Consider the following 17,800-nt stretch of genomic DNA (forward strand, 5'->3'; position numbering starts at 1 on the left):
ATGATTTTTTAAGGTTATTATACAGATACACCTAAAGGAATCAAGATACGTATACAATTTTCAAGAGACTAGCCTGCCTTCCTTCATAGCTTATTATAAAAAACTTGTTATTTTAATACATGCTTAGATCTTGACTGCCCTCTAGTGGTAATTGTCTTTTAAATGTATGGTTTGGAATGCAGCGTGTATAGATATTTTACATCCTATTTGAATGGTCATTGGTGTTTGCCCTCTCTGTGCTAGGATCTGTGAGGTACTAGGAACACAGTATATTATCAGATCTTGCCCTTAAAGTGGTTTGTTAAAGGCATAAATCCCGAATTTCTTCTTTGAGTAGCTTTGATAAGTGTGAAAGAAATATATCTGCTAACTGTTCATTTTTTTAAAATGTCAATTAGTGTTATATTCATTATAACAATTTAAAAACCGTTTATGTAACATACTTACATGAGCTAGAATTGTATGAGTGTAGAGTGTTTAAAATCAAGCAAAGGGGGACTTCCCTGGTGGTGCAGTGGTTAAGAATACACCTGCCAATGCAGCGGACACAGGTTTGATCCCTGGTCCGGGAAGATCCCCCATGCCACAGAACAACTAAGCCTGTGAGCCACAACTACTGAGCCCAGGTGCCACAACTACTGAAGCCCATGTGCCTAGAGCCCGTGCTTTGCAACAAGAGAAGCCACTGCAATGAGAAGCCCGCAATGAACAGTAGGCCCCTCTCGATGCAGCTAGAGAAAGCCTGCGCGCAGAGACCCAACACAACCAGAAATAAGTAAATAAATAAAAAATAAAATAAAATTTTTAAAAAAGTCAAGCAAAGGATGAGAATTGCATGTTTGCGGGCGAGAGTTCTGTACCTTTGACGGTGGTACTGCTGATTAGCTATTTACCTGGGCTTCTGTGTCCAGGGATCAGGAGACTCTTTGTTCCTAGACTCAGTCCAGCAGGTGTTTATAGGGCACCTACTTTGTGTTCAACCACTTGATGCTACAGGGTATGCAACAAAAATTTGTTTCAGGTTGCCTGCGTAATCTGTGTTTAAACGTCTGTGGATCCAGATTTCCATTTAGTTATTTGTATTTTATCCAAAAACAGAAATGCTGAACTGTTGCTTCTTTAAACTATGGTTGCAAGCTACCCTAAACTAATGTAAGAAATATCGAATATAAACTATGAGCCACATGGACATTGGGAGGAAGATCCATGGAGCTTACAAGTCCTTGGCATGATGATATCTATGAATAGCATGTTAATTTCAAGTTCAGTTGAATGCCATCAATGAGGGTAAGAATAGTGTAGCAGTTATGACCCAGCACTTCCACCCCTGGGTGTATATCTGAAAGAAACAAAAACACTAATTTGAAGAGATACAAGTACCCCAGTGTTCATAACGGCATTATTTACAATAGCCAAGATATGGAAGCCACCTAAGTGTCCATCAACAAATGAATGGATATAGAAGATGTGTATATATACACAATGGAGAACTACTCAGCCGTAGTAAAGAAGGAAATTTTGTTATTTGCACAAACATGGATGGACTTGGAGGGTATTATGCTAAGTGAAATAAGTCAGACAGAGAAAGACAAATAGTGTATGATATCACTAATATGTGGAATCTGAAAATACAGCAAACTAGTGAATATAACAAATACAAAAGAAACAGACTCATAGATACAGAGGACAAATCAGAGGTTAACAGTGTGGGGAGAGGGAAGGGGGAGAGGTAATATACGGAGAGGGAATTAAGAGGTACAAACGATTATGTGTAAAATAAGCTACAAGGATATATTGTATAACACAAGGAATATAGCCAGTATTCTATAATGACTGAAAACGAAGTATAACCTTTAAAAATTGTGAATCACTATATTGTACACATATAACATATAATATTTTACATCAACTACAGTTCAATTAAAACAATAGAATAGTGCAACAGCTTAAGGTCAGGGAAAAAATGCCAGGACTAAGAAATTCTTCATCATTACCTCTTATTGACCCAAATTTTCTATATACTACCCCTGTTTTTATTACCTCTATTAGCAGAAAAGATTAGTGGTAAATATTAATACCAAGAAAAATTTGTAGTGAGCTTTTTTTTAAACATCTTTATTGGAGTATAATTGCTTTACACTGTTGCATTAGTTGCTGCTGTATAACAAAGTGAATCAGCTACACGTATACATATATCCCCATATCTCCTCCCTCTTGCGTCTCCCTCCCACCCTCCCTACCCCACCCCTCTAGGTGGTCACAAAGCACCGAGCTGATCTCCCTGTGCTATGCGGCTGCTTCCCTTTAGCTATCTATTTTACATTTGGTGGTGTATATATGTCAGTGCCACTCTCTCACTTTGTCCCAGCTTACCCTTCCCCCTCCCCATGTCCTCACGTCCATTCTCAACATATGTGTCTTTATTCCTGTCCTGCCCCTAGGTTTTCAGAACCATATATATATTTTTAGAGTCCATATATATGTGTTAGCATATGGTATTTGTTTTTCTCTTTCTGACTGACTTCACTCTGTATGACAGTCTCTCGGTCCATCCACCTCACTACAAACGACTCAGTTTTGTTTCTTTTTATGGATGAGTAATATTCCATTGTATATATGCGCCACATCTTCTTTATCCATTCATCTGTCGATGGACGCTTAGGTTGCTTGCATGTCCTGGCTATTGTAAATAGTGCTGCAATGAACATTTTGGTACATGACTCTTTTTGAATTATGGTATTCTCAGGATATATGCCCAGTAGTGGGATTGCTGGGTCATATGGTAGTTCTAGTTTCAGTTTTTTAAGGAACCTCCATACTGTTCTCCATAGTGGCTGTATCAATTTACATTCCCACCAACTCTGCAAGGGGGTTCCATTTTCTCCACACCCTCTCCAGCATTTGTTGTTTCTAGATTTTTTGATGATGGCCATTCTGACTGGTGTGAGATACCTCATTGTAGTTTTGATTTGCATTTCTCTAATGATTAATGATGTTGAGCATTCTTTCATGTGTTTGTTGGCAGTCTGTATATCTTCTTTGGAGAAATGTCTATTTAGGTCTTCTGCCCATTTTTGAATAGGGTAGTTTGTTTTCTTGATATTGAGCTGCATGAGCTGCTTGTGTTTTTGGAGATTAATCCTTTGCTGATACGTTTGCAAATATTTTCTCCCATTCTGAGGATTGTCTTTTCATCTTGTTTATGGTTTCCTTTGCTGTGAAAAAGTTTTAAAGTTTCATTAGGTCCCATTTGTTTATTTTTATTTACATTTCTCTAGGAGGTGGGTCAAAAAGGATCTTGCTGTGATTTATGTCATAGCGTTCTGCCTATGTTTTCCTCTAAGAGTTTTCATAGTTTCTGGCCTTATGTTTAGGTCTTTAATCCATTTTGAGTTTGTGTATGGTGTTAGGGAGTGTTCTAATTTCATTCTTTTTTTTGCCGTACACGGGCCTCTCACTGTTGTGGCCTCTCCCGTTGTGGAGCACAGGCTCCGGACGCGCAGGCTCAGCGGCCATGGCTCACGGGCCCAGCTGCTCCGCAGCATGTGGGATATTCACAGACCAGGGCACGAACCTGTGTCCCCTGCATCGGCAGGCGGACTCTCAACCACTGTGCCACCAGGGAAGCCCTGTATTTAATTTTTGATAGTTTGATTAATTTGTGTCTTGGTGTGGTTCTCCTTGGATTTATCCCACATGGGACTCTCTGTGCTTCCTGGACTTGATTGACTATTTCCTTTCCCATATTAGGGAATTTTTCAGCTATAATCTCTTCAAATATTTTCCCAGTCCCTTTCTTTTTCTCTTCTTCTTCTGGGATCCGTATAATTTGAATGTTGGTGCGTTTAATGTTGTTCCAGAGGTCTCTAGACTGTCCTCAGTTCTTTTCATTCTTTGTTCTTTATTGTGCTTTGCAGTAGTTATTTCCAGTATTTTGTCTTCCAGGTCACTTATATGTTCTTCTGGCTCAGTTATTCTGCTATTGATTTCTTCTAGAGAATTTTTTTTAACATCTTTATTGGAGTATAATTGCTTTACAATGGTGTGTTAGTTTCTGCTTTATAACAAAGTGAATCAGCTATACGTATACATATATCCCCATATCCCCTCCCTCTTGCGTCTCCCTCCCACCCTCCCTATCCCACCCCTCTAGGTGGTCACTAAGCACCGAGCTGATCTCCCTGTGCTATGCGGCTGCTTCCCACTGGCTATCTGCCTTACGTTTGGTAGTGTATATATGTCCATGCCACTCTCTCGCTTTGTCACAGCTTACCCTTCCCCCTCCCCATATCCTCAAGTCCATGCTCTAGTAGGTCTGTGTCTTTATTCCCGTCTTACCCTGGAGAATTTTTAATTTCATTTTTATTTTGTGCTCCTTAGTTCTTCTTGGTCCTTGTTAAATGTTTCTTGTATTTTCTCTATTCTATTTCTAAGATTTTGGGTCATCTTTACTGTCATTACTCTGAATTCTTTTTCAGGTAGACTGCCTATTTCCTCTTCATTTGTTAGGTCTGGTGGCTTTTTACCTTACTCCTTCATCTGCTGTGTATTTCTCTGCCTTCTCATTTTGCTTAACTTACTGTGTTTGGGGTCTCCTTTTCACAGGCTGCAGGTTCGTAGTTCCCGTTGTTTTTGGTGTCTGCCCCCAGTGAGTGAAGTTGGTTCAGTGTTTTATGTAGGCTTTCTGGTTGAGGGGACTGGTGCCTGAGTTCTGATGGGTCGGGCTGGATCTTGTCTTTCTATTGGGCAGGGTGGTATCCGGTGGTGTGTTTTGGGGTGTCTCTGAACTTAGTATGATTTTAGGCAGCCTCTCTGCTAATGGGTGGGGTTGTGTTCCTGTCTTGCTGTTGTTTGGCATGGGGCGTCCCACAGTGGTGCTTGCTGACCGTTGGGTGGATCTGGATCATCGCGTTGAGACAGAGATCTCTGGGGGATCTCTTGCTGATTGATATTACATGAAGCCAGGAGGTCTCTGGTGGTGCAGTGTCCTGAACTCGGCTCTCCCACCTCAGAGGCTCAGGCCTGACACCCAGCCATAGCACCAAGACCCTTCAGCCACATGGCTCAGAAGTAAAGGGAGAAAAATAAGAAAGAAAGAAAAAATAAAATAAAGTTATTAAAATAAAATTTAAAAAATATTATTAAAATAAAACAAGTAATAAAAAAATAAGAAGAGAACAACTAAACCAATACCAATTTATGTTTGAAACACTCAGTATCTGAGTCACCTTTATGCAAACAATTGCTTGTAGGAATGCTCAAAGAAAATGTAATTTTGGAGATAACTTATACTTCACTCCAACTCGCAAGAGTTTCATGTTATCTCTCCAGCGGCAACATTTTCTCTTGGGAAAATGACTCTCTTGGTAACTTTGTGTCTTTTCTAGTTTATGGCATTTTTCCACTGTGGAAAATCAGAACTCTTACTATTTTTATACCTTTAGATTGTTCTTTTCTAAAAATGTGCTGCTTAGAAGTTAACCCTTTGGCTTTAGGTAGAACTTCCAAATCTGGACAGGTGGCTGGGGGAGTTGCTCTCTCCTCTGTCATCACTTTATCTTCCTGCTCCAATTTGGAGATCAGACTGATCAGATTATCAATTTGATTTCCTGGTCACATAGAAAACCACAGATCACCGAGGACAGGTAGAACTTGAGGCTGTTTTCAAAACAAACTTGAGCTCCAGTGATGCTTTTCTTGTCGAGTTCTGCCTGCCATGTGGGGTTTCGCCAGGACACCCCGATGAGAGTGGACCAGCTGCCCTGGGCGAGACTCCAGGCTCTGTAGTGAGCTTTTAAAGAAATTAAATAAATAGTGGTTATATTTTTATACCACATTTTCCAATGTATTTGATTTAAGCTAATATTAACATTTATTTATAAGCATTTCTTGAGCACACTGTGCATTTTGTGGAGTCCAAAGTCCTGGAAACATAAAACAGGAAAAAGGACATGTGAGTTTTTCAGCAGTTTAGTTTTCTAAAAAACTGAGTGTTTCATACTCAGGAAATTGGGATTGAATTTGTTAGTACATACTAGAATGTAAGCATGACTGTATTTGCACATGTCGACATCACTAAACATAAGGATAATATGTGAGAGCGTTTTATTTTCCTGAAAAGGAATCTCCCAATGTTTGTGTAGTTCAAAGCTCGTTTTCTGTACCTCTTAGATTAGTTTAGGGAAGATTACAGCCATGATTTAAAGAAGCAGTGGATCAGTGTGCTGTTTCTTGAGAAAATACTGACTCTGGAAATGTGGCTTTTCCTATTTTTTTTAATATTATGGCATTTAGAACTATCTCCTTAATAGTTAATTTTCTTGTCCTCAAAAAAGTAGTTTACTATTCTACCTTTCAAAAATCATTTGGTTATTAAGTAACAGATGTGAGAATATTGTACCCTTCATCACGGAGATGTTTCTCTCATTTAAGCCCCTTTCCACTCCCACCTTGGATGTATTGAAAGCAAACTTTCTCTCTTCAGAGAATTTTGTACGTGCTGTCTGCTGCGTAGAGTATTATAAATGTCTCATTTTTAAACTGTATTAATGCATTCATGTTTTCAATAAGGTGTTTGAATGTATTGTATGATATGAGTGTGTGACATTTGAGGCTGTCACTGCTGGACACAGGAGATTTGCTTGGAGCAGACTAAGTCGTTAGGTGTGAGCATGTGTGTATATGTGGGGAAAGGTGAAAAAACAAAATGTTGCTTATTCAGAAATTTAACCCAGTTTTTGAAAAGTTTATCAGCAGATGCAGTTCATCTACATGCCCTAAAATCACCATAAAGTCATCAAAAAGTAATAATTGATCATTTCATTAAATCAGCTCCTATTATGTGCTGGGACCTCTTAGTCCATTTTTCTTTTCTTCAATCTAACCTTAAATTGTTAAAGATGATCTGTGTGTTTATCGTCAACCTTTAGAGCATATCGTGACTATTTTTATTTATTTGGTCACATCAGTAGTTTAGCTTTTAATAAACTTTTATTATTTATCAGGTCTTCCCTAACTCCTGAGAACAGATGAGCACTAATATTTAACTGGTACCTGCTAATTCTGTGTGAGCTCCTGAAGGTAGAGTGGAGAGAACACAGGTTGTAGCGTTTGGCAGCTCCCGAATTCTGCCATTAGTCGTGTGACTTCATTAAGTCACTTAAATTTGCTTCTCTGTATCTAACCCCAAACTTCATGGAGCTGACCATATCCTTTGATATCAGTTCAGTGGACCCTTGTCCCCATGCGCTGTGATTTCCCAGGAGGTGACGTTCTCCAAGTCATTCTAGCTCCAGGTCCCCTGGTCTGAGGTTTTGTACCACTGGCACACTCCATCTCTGGTGCACCTCACGTCCTACAGATATTTTTTCCCCGTCTCACCACACGGATCCTGAGGCTGGACTTGACCCTTTTATTTTTTCCTCAAGTCACTTAAACACAGCATTTGTGTGTATAGTGCATTACAGTGAAGAGGTGGGGTAGCAGAAGACTTATGCCCCTAGCCATTCTGTCTGGGAAACTTACCAATGGTTCCCATTCTCTGCTAATGTATAGCTCTCTCTTGTTGTTTTCTTTCTCTCCTCCTCACTTCCTGGGTGCTTCTTCTCTCTTCTCTCCTACCCATAAATGTCTATTTATTTCCTATGCAGAACAGTTTAAACCTCTTTTATTGTCTTCTTCCCATTCTTGCCCTCAAGTTCATCTCATCTTCCACTACCAAATCGCCAAGTGGCTGTTAGGCTTTTCTCTACAGGAAAGAAAAAATCTTTTTTTTTTTACATCATCTGCCCAACAGCATTAGTGAAAGTTAACAACCAGCATCTCCCAAGGAAGGCCATGTACTTTCCACTTCACCCAGCTGCTTCCATCTGATATGAAAACACTTTGTAACATATGAACCAAGATAAGAATAGAAGGTATCTTTAGCATCATCCCTGTAGGTTAAGTGATATCTGCCCTCCTCTTTCAATTCCCCATGCAACGATCACCAGAATCCCTTTCCATTCACAGCTGCCAGAGCTGAAGTGTGCAGCGGCACAGGAGAAAGGTTCCGAATCTTCCGCGCTGAGAAAACTTACGCTGTGAAGGCAGGAAGGTGGTATTTTGAATTTGAGGCTGTCACTGCTGGAGACATGAGAGTTGGCTGGAGCAGACCAGGCTGTCAACCCGATCAGGAGCTTGGCTCGGATGAACGTGCCTTTGCTTTTGACGGCTTCAAGGTGAGTGTGCTTTGCTGGGCCCCGGGCACTGGAGTTTGTAGGCTCCTGGTTTTGTAGGCTGCTGTGCACCAGGCATCCACACGCTGTGGGCTCCCACGCTGCCTGGCTTGATTTCCTCTGGTATTCCTTTTGGTGGTACAGTAATATTAGTACTTTCCTGAGCTCAACCTTGAGAAAATAGTTCCTAGGAAAACTTTTGTTCTTGTAGCCTCAAAACGTTTTCCCTCACCGTGTGAATAGTCAAGATTATTCAAAATTCAAGAAGTAAAATATTGATTCTCTATCATATCAAAAAGATGAATCATCCTTGTCTATCAAAAATGTTTAAAATCCATATGCTAATTTAAAATATATTCATTTTGACAGAGGAATTCCATAGAAGGAATTTATCCTCAAGCAATAATTAATGATAGGTATAAACATTTAATAGACATAAGAATGCTATTTGTTGTTTGCAATCACCAAGAGTTTTCATTTTCAACATTATTGGTAATTTTTATGTTTTAAGTTTGGTGGAAGCTGGTCAGTTGCTTTTTTTTTTTTTAAATTTGGCCAGGCCTTGTGGCTTGTGGGATCCTAGTTCCCCAACCAGGGATTGAACTGGGCCCATGGCAGTGAAAGTGCAGAGTCCAAACCACTGGACCGCCAGGGAATTCCCCTCAATTGCTTCTTTTATTGTTTATTTATACATTATATAAGTGTTTAATGATAATTTTAGCTGCATAACAACACCCAGCTCTACCCACCACCAGTCCCTCCCATCAGAAAACTTGTGCAAACATCTTAGATAGCCTCATCCACCAGAAGGCAGACAGCAGAAGCAAGAAGACCTACAGTCCTGCAGCCTGTGGAACAAAAACCACATTCACAGAAAGATAGACAAGATGGAAACGCAGTGGACTATGTAGTAGATGAAGGAACAAGATAAAACCCCAGAAAAACAACTAAATGAAGTGGAGATAGGCAACCTTCCAGAAAAATAATTCAGAATAATGATAGTGAAGATGATCCAGGACCTAGGAAAAAGAATAGAGGCAAAGATCGAGAAGATGCAAGAAATGTTTAACAAAGACCTAGAAAATTAAAGAACAAACACCTAGAAGAATTAAAGAACAAACAGAGATGAACAATACAATAACGGAAATGAAAAATACCCTAGAAGGAAGCAATAGCAGAAAAACTGAGACCGAAGAACGGATAAGAAACCTGGAAGACAGAATAGTGGAATTCACTGCTGCGGAACAGACTAAAGAAAAAAGAATGAAAAGAAATGAAGACGGCCTAAGAGACCTTTGGGACAACATTAAACGCAACAACATTTGCATTATAGGGGTCCCAGAAGGAGAAGAGACAGAGAAAAAAGACAAATATTTGAAGAGATTATAGTCAAAAACTTCCCTAACATGGAAGAGGAAATAGCCACCCAAGTCCAGGAAGCACAGAGAGTCCCATACAGGATAAACCCAAGGAGAAACATGCCAAGACACATAGTAATCAAATTGACAAAAATTAAAGACAAAGAAAAATTATTGAAAGAAACAAGGGAAAAATGACAAATAACATACAAGGGAACTCCCATAAGGTTAACAGCTGATTCCTCAGCAGAAACTCTACAAGCCAGAAGGGAGTGGCATGATATATTTAAAGTGATGGAATGGAAAAGCCTACAACCAAGATTACTCTACCCAGAAAGGATCTCATTCAGATTCGATGGAGAAATCAAAAGCTTTACAGACAAGCAAAAGCTAAGAGAATTCAGCACCACCAAACCAGCTCTACAACAAATGCTAAAGGAACTTCTCTAAGTGGGAAACACAAGAGAAGAAAAGGACCTACAAAAACAAACCCATAACAATTAAGAAGATGGTAATAGGAACATACATATTGATAATTACCTTAAACATGAATGGATTAAGTTCTCTAACCAAAAGACACAGGCTCAGTGAATTGATACAAAAACAGGACCCATATATATGCTGTCTGCAAGAGACCAACTTCAGACCTAGGGACACATACAAACTGAAAGGGAGGGTATGGAAAAAGATATTCCATGCAAATGGAAATCAAAAGAAAGCTGGAGTAGCAATACTCATATCGGATAAAATAGACTTTAAGATAAAGAATGTTACAAGAGACAAAGAAGGACACTACATAATGATCAAGGGATCAATCCAAGACTATATAACACTTTTAAATATATATGCACCCAACATAGGAGCACCTCAATACATAAGGCAACTGCTAACAGCTATAAAAGAGGAAATCAACAGTCACACAATAATAGTGGGGGACTTTAACACCTCACTTACACCAATGGACAGATCTTCCAAACAGAAAATTAATAAGGAAACACAAGCTTTATTGACACAGTAGACCAGATAGACTTAATTGATATTTATAGGACATTCCATTCGAAAATAGCAGATTACACTTTCCTCTCTAGTGCACACGGAACATTCTCTAGGTTAGATCACATCTTGGGTCACAAATCAAGCCACAGTAAATTTAAGAAAATTGAAATCATATTAAGCATCTTTTCTGACCACAACGATATGAGATTAGAAATGAATTACAGGGGAAAAAACGTAAAAAACACAAAGTACATGGAGGCTAAATAATATGTTACTAAATATCCAAGAGATCACTGAAGAAATTAAAGAGGAAATCAGAAAATACCTAGAGACAAATTACAGTGAAAAAACAATGATCCAAAACCTATGGGATGCAGCAAAAGCAGTTCTAAGAAGGAAGTTTATAGCAATATAAGCCTACCTCAAGAAACAAGAAAAATTTCAAATAAACAATCTAACTTTAACCTAAAGGAACTAGAGAAAGAAGGACAAACAAAATGCCAAGTTAGTAGAAGGAAAGAAATCATAAAGATCAGAGCAGAAATAAATGAAATAGAAACAAAGAAAACAATAGCAAAGATCAATAAAACTAAAAGCTGGTTCTTTGAGAAGATAAACAATATTGATAAACCATTATCCAGACTCATCAAGAAAAAGAGGGAGAGGACTCAAATCAATAAAATTAGAAATGAAAAAGAAGTTACAACATACACCACAGAAATTCAAAGCATCCTAAGAGACTACTACAAGCAAACTCTATGCCAATAAAATAGACAACCTGGAAGAAATGGACAGATTCTTAGAAAGGTATAACCTTCCAAGACTGAACCAGGAAGAAATAGAAAATATGAAGAGACCAATCACAAGTACTGAAGTTGAAACCCTGATTTAAAATCTTCCAAGAAACAAACAAGCTCAGAACCAGATGGCTTCACAGGTGAATTCTATCAGACATTTAGGAAAGAGCTAACACCTGTCCTTCTCAAACGCTTCCAAAAAATTGCAGAGGAAGGAATACTCCCAAACTCATTTTGTGAGGTAACCACCCTGATACCAAAACCAGACAAAGATACTACAGAAAAAGAAATTACAGACCAATATCACTGATGAATATAGATGCAAAATTCCTCAACAAAATACTAGCGAACAGAATCCAACAGCACACTAAAAGGATCATACACCTTGACCAAGTGGGATTTATCCCAGGGATGCAAGGATTCTTCAATATATGCAAATCAATTAATGTGATACACCATATTAACAAACTGAAGAATAAAACCCATATGATCATGTCAAGAGATGCAGAAAAAGCTTTTGACAAAATTCAACACCAATTCATGATAAAAACTCTCCAGAAAATGGGCATAGAGGGAACCTACCTCAACATAGTAAAGGCCATATATGACAAACCCACAGCAAACATCATTCTCAATGGTGAAAAACTGAAAGCATTTCCACTAAGATCAGGAACAAGATGAGGATGTCCAGTCTGGCCACTATTAGTCAACATAGTTTTGCAAGTCCTAGCCACGGCAATCAGAGAAGAAAAAGAAATAAAAGGAATACAAATTGGAAAAGAAGAAGTAAAGCTGTCACTGTTTGCAGATGACATGATACTATACATAGAGAATCCTAAAGATTCCACCAGAAATCTACTAAAGCTAATCAATGAATTTGGGAAAGTTGCAGGATACAAAATTAATGCACAGAAATCTCTTGCATTCCTATACACTAATGATGAAAAATCTGAAAGAGAAATTAAGGAAACATTACCATTTACCACTGCAACAAAAAGAATAAAATACCTAGGAATAAACCTACCTAGGGAAACAAAAACCTGTATGCAGAAAACTATAAGACACTGATGAAAGAAATTAAAGATGATACCAACAGATGGAGAGATATACCATGTTCTTGGATTGGAAGAATCAATATTGTGTAAATGACTATACTACCCAAAGCAATCTACAGATTCAATGCAATCCCTATCAAATTACCAATGGCATTTTTTACAGAACTAGAACAAAAAATTTAAAAATTTGTATGGAGACACAAAAGACTCCAAATAGCCAAAGCAGTCTTGAGGAGAAAAAATGGAGCTGGAGGAATCAGACTCTCTGACTTCAGACTATACTATAAAGCTACAGTAATCAAGACAATATGGTACTGGCACAAAAACAGAAATATAGATCAATGGAACAGGATAGAAAGCCCAGAGGTAAACCCTTGCACCTATGGTCCACTAATCTATAACAAAGGAGGCAAGGATATACAATGGAGAAAAGACAGTCTCTTCAATAAGTGGTGCTGGGAAAACCAGACAGCTACATATAAAAGAATGAAATTAGAACACTTTCTAACACCATACACAAAAATAAACTCAGAATGGATTAGAGACCTAAATGTAAGAGCGGACACTATAAAACTCTTAGAGGAAAGCGTAGAAGAAAAGTCTTTGATATAAATCACAGCAAGATCTTTTTTGATCCACCTCCTGCAGTAATGGAAATAAAAACAAAAATAAACAAATGGGACCTAATGAAACGTCAAAGCTTTTGCACAGCAAAGGAAACCGTAAACAAGACGAAAAGACAACCCTCAGAATGGGAGAAAATATTTGCAAACGAATCAGTGAACAAAGGATTAATTTCCAAAATATATAAACAGCTCATGCAGCTCAATATTAAAAAAACAACCCAATCAAAAACTAGACAGAAGACCTAAATAGACATTTCTCCAAAGAAGACGTACAGATGGCCAAGAAGCACATGAAAAGCTGCTCAACATCACTAATTATTAGAGAAATGCAAGTCAAAACTACAATGAGGTATCACCTCACACCAGTTAGAATGGGCATCATCAGAAAATGTACAAACAACAAATGCTGGAGAGGGTGTGGAGAAAAGGGAACCTCTTGCAGTGTTGGTGGGAACGTGAATTGATACAGCCACTATGAAGAACAGTATGGAGGTTCCTTAAAAAACTAGTTATTACCATATGATCCAGCAATCCCACTACTGGGCATATACCCAGAGAAAACCATCATTCCAAACGACACATGCACCCCAATGTTCATTGCATCACTATTTACAACAGCCAGGTCATGGAAGCAACCTAAATGCCCATCGACAGATGAATGGATAAAGAAGATGTAGCACATATATACAATGGAATATTACTCAGCCATAGAAAGGAAGGAAATTGGGTCATTTGTAGAGACGTGGGTGGATCTAGAGACTGTCATACAGAGTGAAGTAAGTCAGAAAGAGAAAAACAAATATCCTATATTAACACATATATGTGGACCTAGAAAAATGGTACAGATGAACCCGTTTTCAGGGCAGAAATAGAGACACAGATGTAGGGAACAAACGTATGGACACCAAGGAGGGTACGTGGCGGGAGGTGGTGGTGGTGTGTTGAATTGGGAGATTGGGATTGACATATATACACTAATACGTATAAAATGGATGACTAATAAGTACCTGTATATAAAAATAAATAAAATCAAATTCAAAAATTATAAAAAAGAAACACATTAGTAGGAATATCAAGACAAAAACTTTAAAAATAATAAAAAAATAAAATATATGTATATATGACACAGCCATAATAGAATAATAATAGTCTTTTTGGGGGGATGAAATTATTGACATTTTATTTTTTTATCCTATTTTTATTTCCTAATTTTCTTCAGTGAATTTGTATTCCTTTTGAAGGAAAAAAGTATTTTCTAATTAAAAAAAAGAAAATTAGAATAAATAAGCAGTCATGAAGAGATTTGATGCCTGGGAACCCAGGTGTGTGTGTGGGAAAGCATTTCTAGGCTATAAGTTAGTGTTGTGGCTTCTAGGCCAACTGACCCACTGTGTTCTGAAATATTACAATTCTTGAATCCTGTTTTTTATTTCAGTTGGGAAAATTTAACACCTTTTGATACCTAATTTAGTTAAAATATTAAAAAAGTACAATGTGTTATGCTTTAGAAGAATCAAATCATTGCTTTGCATTGGTGACTACATCCCGTTCTATGTCAGTTCACAGTGAAGGTGATACTTTAGGGAAAAATTTAAAGATTTATCTGACAAAATATTTAATATAACTAATTTTGTATCTATAAATCAGTGGAACATACTTATAGATTAAAAAGTGACATTTATCCTATGTTTCACAGGTATTTATGAGATTTTATGTGTATTATATAAGGCAGTGTTGACATATATGTTCAATTTTTGGCTTACTATTTCAGTAAATATCTTGAGAATATATTTAATTTGAACCTTTTTTGATTTTAATATGTACTGAAATGCTTCTAGATTTCTATTTTGCTGAAGTGCGAGTGCCTTTGCTTCCAAGGAATGGGATTTTATTTTGAAATAGATGAAAACTAGAATGTCGTTTTCTCTGATCAGTTCCCAGTTGAGTCTCTGGTCATACTTCTCTGTATTTGGGGGAGTAGACAAAAGCAACCCATATCCTGGGAAGCATTCATTGTAGTGAGAAAAATAAATTTCTAAAGAGACAGTTTTTCTTTTAATAGAAAAGATGTGGGGTTTGATTTTTTAAATATTAGACTCTGAAAATCATGAAATAGCGTTTGGGTTTTTCTCAAGATTCAATAATATACAATGTTAGTATCGGGTTCAGCATCCCCGGGCACCTCCACATTGCTTTGTGCATTTCTGTAGACAGATGTGCTGACTATACTCCTTCCTCCCGCTGCGTTAATACAAAGGCTACTGTGTGAGCCGATTAGGGGTGGGTGGGTGCTGTTCTTCTGGCTTTCTCTGTGACAATGACTCTTCTGTCCCTAGGCCCAGCGGTGGCACCAGGGCAGTGAGCACTATGGGCGCTCTTGGCAAGCAGGCGATGTTGTGGGGTGTATGGTTGACATGACAGAACATACCATGATGTTCACACTGAACGGCGAAATCCTTCTGGATGATTCGGGTTCAGAATTGGCTTTCAAGGACTTTGATGTTGGTGATGGTAAGTGTACTGCATCTCGTGTCGTTTTCAGGTTTGGGGCACAGTAAAGCTCTTTGTTCTGATGCCTCTTGACCAGCCTTCTTGGTTTGAGGGTGAGCCAGCAGATGAGTTGTAGCTGTAGATCACAGGGTTGCCATGTGGTTTATTTGATTCAATACCCTTGAAATTACTTTAGCAGAAACTCTCTCTCTGCTACTTAGCTAGGATTCCCATAAGGCAGAAATGGCTTTTATGAGTGTGAATAAGAAAAGAAATGGCAGGCAAAAGGACGGTTTTCCACAAATATTAAATATTCGTTTAGAACTTCCCTGTTTAATCAACTGCTTATGGCTTCTATCTGTTCATTCATTTCAAAAAAAAAAAAAAAATGTAATGAGAACCTACCAAGTATCAGGCCCTCTGCTGGATGCTGAGATGACAAAGCTGTCCTATCTTTATGCAGATGATAGAATACCAGGGAAAGTTCTCACTTGTATAATTTCTATTCAGTGAATAAGGTCTAAAATAAAGAAATGCAGAAAGTTCTATGGAAGCACAATGCAGGGAAAAAATACCTCTGCCTGTGGGGCTCTGAGATGACCTTGAACAGGGTTGTAAGAAAAGGACAAAAGCCCTTTATGAAGCAAATGAGAAGGTAGGTGTTCTTTAGAGCTGTACTTCCAGTAGACTGGCCACATGGGGTTATTTGAATTTACATTAATTTAAGTGAAATAGATTAAAAAATTGAGTTTCTTAGTGGCACTTGCTACATTTCAAGTGCTCAGTAGGGTCCTATGGCTAATGGTGCCCTATTTGACAGCAGAGATAGAGAACATTTACATCATCACTGAAAGTGGTAATCTAGAGCATATAAATAAGATAATATCTAACAAAATATTTTATATATATCTCATTTCAAAATGAGCTAACAGTTTTTTTCAAAATGGCTTTGAATATATCCTATTACTTGAATATATATAATCTTGGATTTTAAGATATACCCCAATAAATACTTTTAATACTCTGTAAACTTGTTGCCAATCCTCAAAAAGTTAGCCAGCTCATTATTTGCATTAAGTTCTATAGTTATTCATTCAACAAGCTTTTGAGCAGGTATGACCATCATTTCTCAAACACAGGTTTGTGAAAATAATAGGAATTTTGCATTTTTATAACTTAATTTCTATTTTGCGTACCTGTATCGCTGGGTGGCGGGTGAAACTGATGCTGAGAACGCAGCCTCTGTGTACGGGTGCCAAATCAAATCTCAGAGCAGAGTTTTGGGATGAAGTAGAAAAGAATAGCTTTAGTGCTTTGCCAGGCAAAGGGGGACACAGTGGGCTCCTGCCCTCGGAAACTGTGTGCCCCAACCTGGGAGGATTTGGTGAGGAGTTTTATAGCATTGGTTCAAGGATGGGGTTGCTGATAAGATTAGGGTGTGTGCAGGGCCTGCAGTCCTTTAATCTGGCCTCAGGTAATCTGATGAGTTTCTGTGGTTCTTTTAATCTGGCCTGAGGTGGTCTTCTTGAAGAGCTTCTCTGGTTCCTTTAAACTGGAATGAAGAATGCTGACATCTTCCATTTGTTGAGGGTTTAGTTCTATAAAGAGCTTAAAGATATTGTTATATGTATCCCTTGAGGCAGAGCCAGGACCCTGCCTTAGGGCTGCACTATTGTTTCTGGGCTGTTCCTCCCTTGTTTCTGCATCCCCTCCCTTCCCTGATTAGCAACTGTTCAAATCTGCTCTTTGGAACTCAAGGAAGGTTGTGGAGGCTGGAGTCTGTTCCCTACAAACAAGAAACGGAAGACACAGAAAGGCTTTCGGCCCCAGGAGCCCCAAGGGTCCTGCTCAGTTTCAAAACTGGCCCTCTAACCTTCCATCACCTATCTCCCCTCCTGTAGTATTGCTTTTAGCAGTGTCAGCATATCACAGGGAAGGTGGGAGAAGGACTTTTTTCTATGTTATCTGTCTATACTGTCCACTACTGTGGATATGACCTGAGATTTTTTTTTAATTGGTTGTTATTTTAAAATGCTTGCATGTGATGTGTTTCTTCTCATGAAGTTAAATTCTTGAAATGCCTGTGTGAGTTTTACTTGTTTGATTTATATGACGTAGATTCACAGAATGATGTTAGAATTATAAACAATGCAGAACGCCCGTTCATACTATTTAAGCACATAATGTTCATGCTACAGCCCTGTCACAGAAACCAATCACCATTGTAGTGATGAGCTAGCTAGGCTCTGAGGTGAGTCTGAG

At 38.3% G+C, this 17,800-nt stretch overlaps 1 protein-coding gene across 1 annotated transcript in view; it reads left to right on the plus strand.

Moving 5' to 3' along the window:
* The window catches only part of RYR2 (ryanodine receptor 2), a 509,874-nt gene that overhangs the window by 243,222 nt on the left and 248,852 nt on the right, over positions 1-17,800 (plus strand). Inside the window, exons 28-29 of the mRNA XM_027091861.1 lie at positions 8,011-8,219; positions 15,385-15,559. Coding sequence (XP_026947662.1) covers positions 8,011-8,219; positions 15,385-15,559 — 384 coding nt within the window. The remainder of the gene's footprint in view (positions 1-8,010; positions 8,220-15,384; positions 15,560-17,800) is intronic.

The sequence above is a fragment of the Aethalodelphis obliquidens genome, unplaced genomic scaffold (genome assembly GCF_003676395.1).
Source record: "Aethalodelphis obliquidens isolate GAN/ISIS:26980383/991018 unplaced genomic scaffold, ASM367639v1 scaffold73, whole genome shotgun sequence".
Taxonomy (NCBI): Eukaryota; Metazoa; Chordata; class Mammalia; order Artiodactyla; family Delphinidae; genus Aethalodelphis; species Aethalodelphis obliquidens.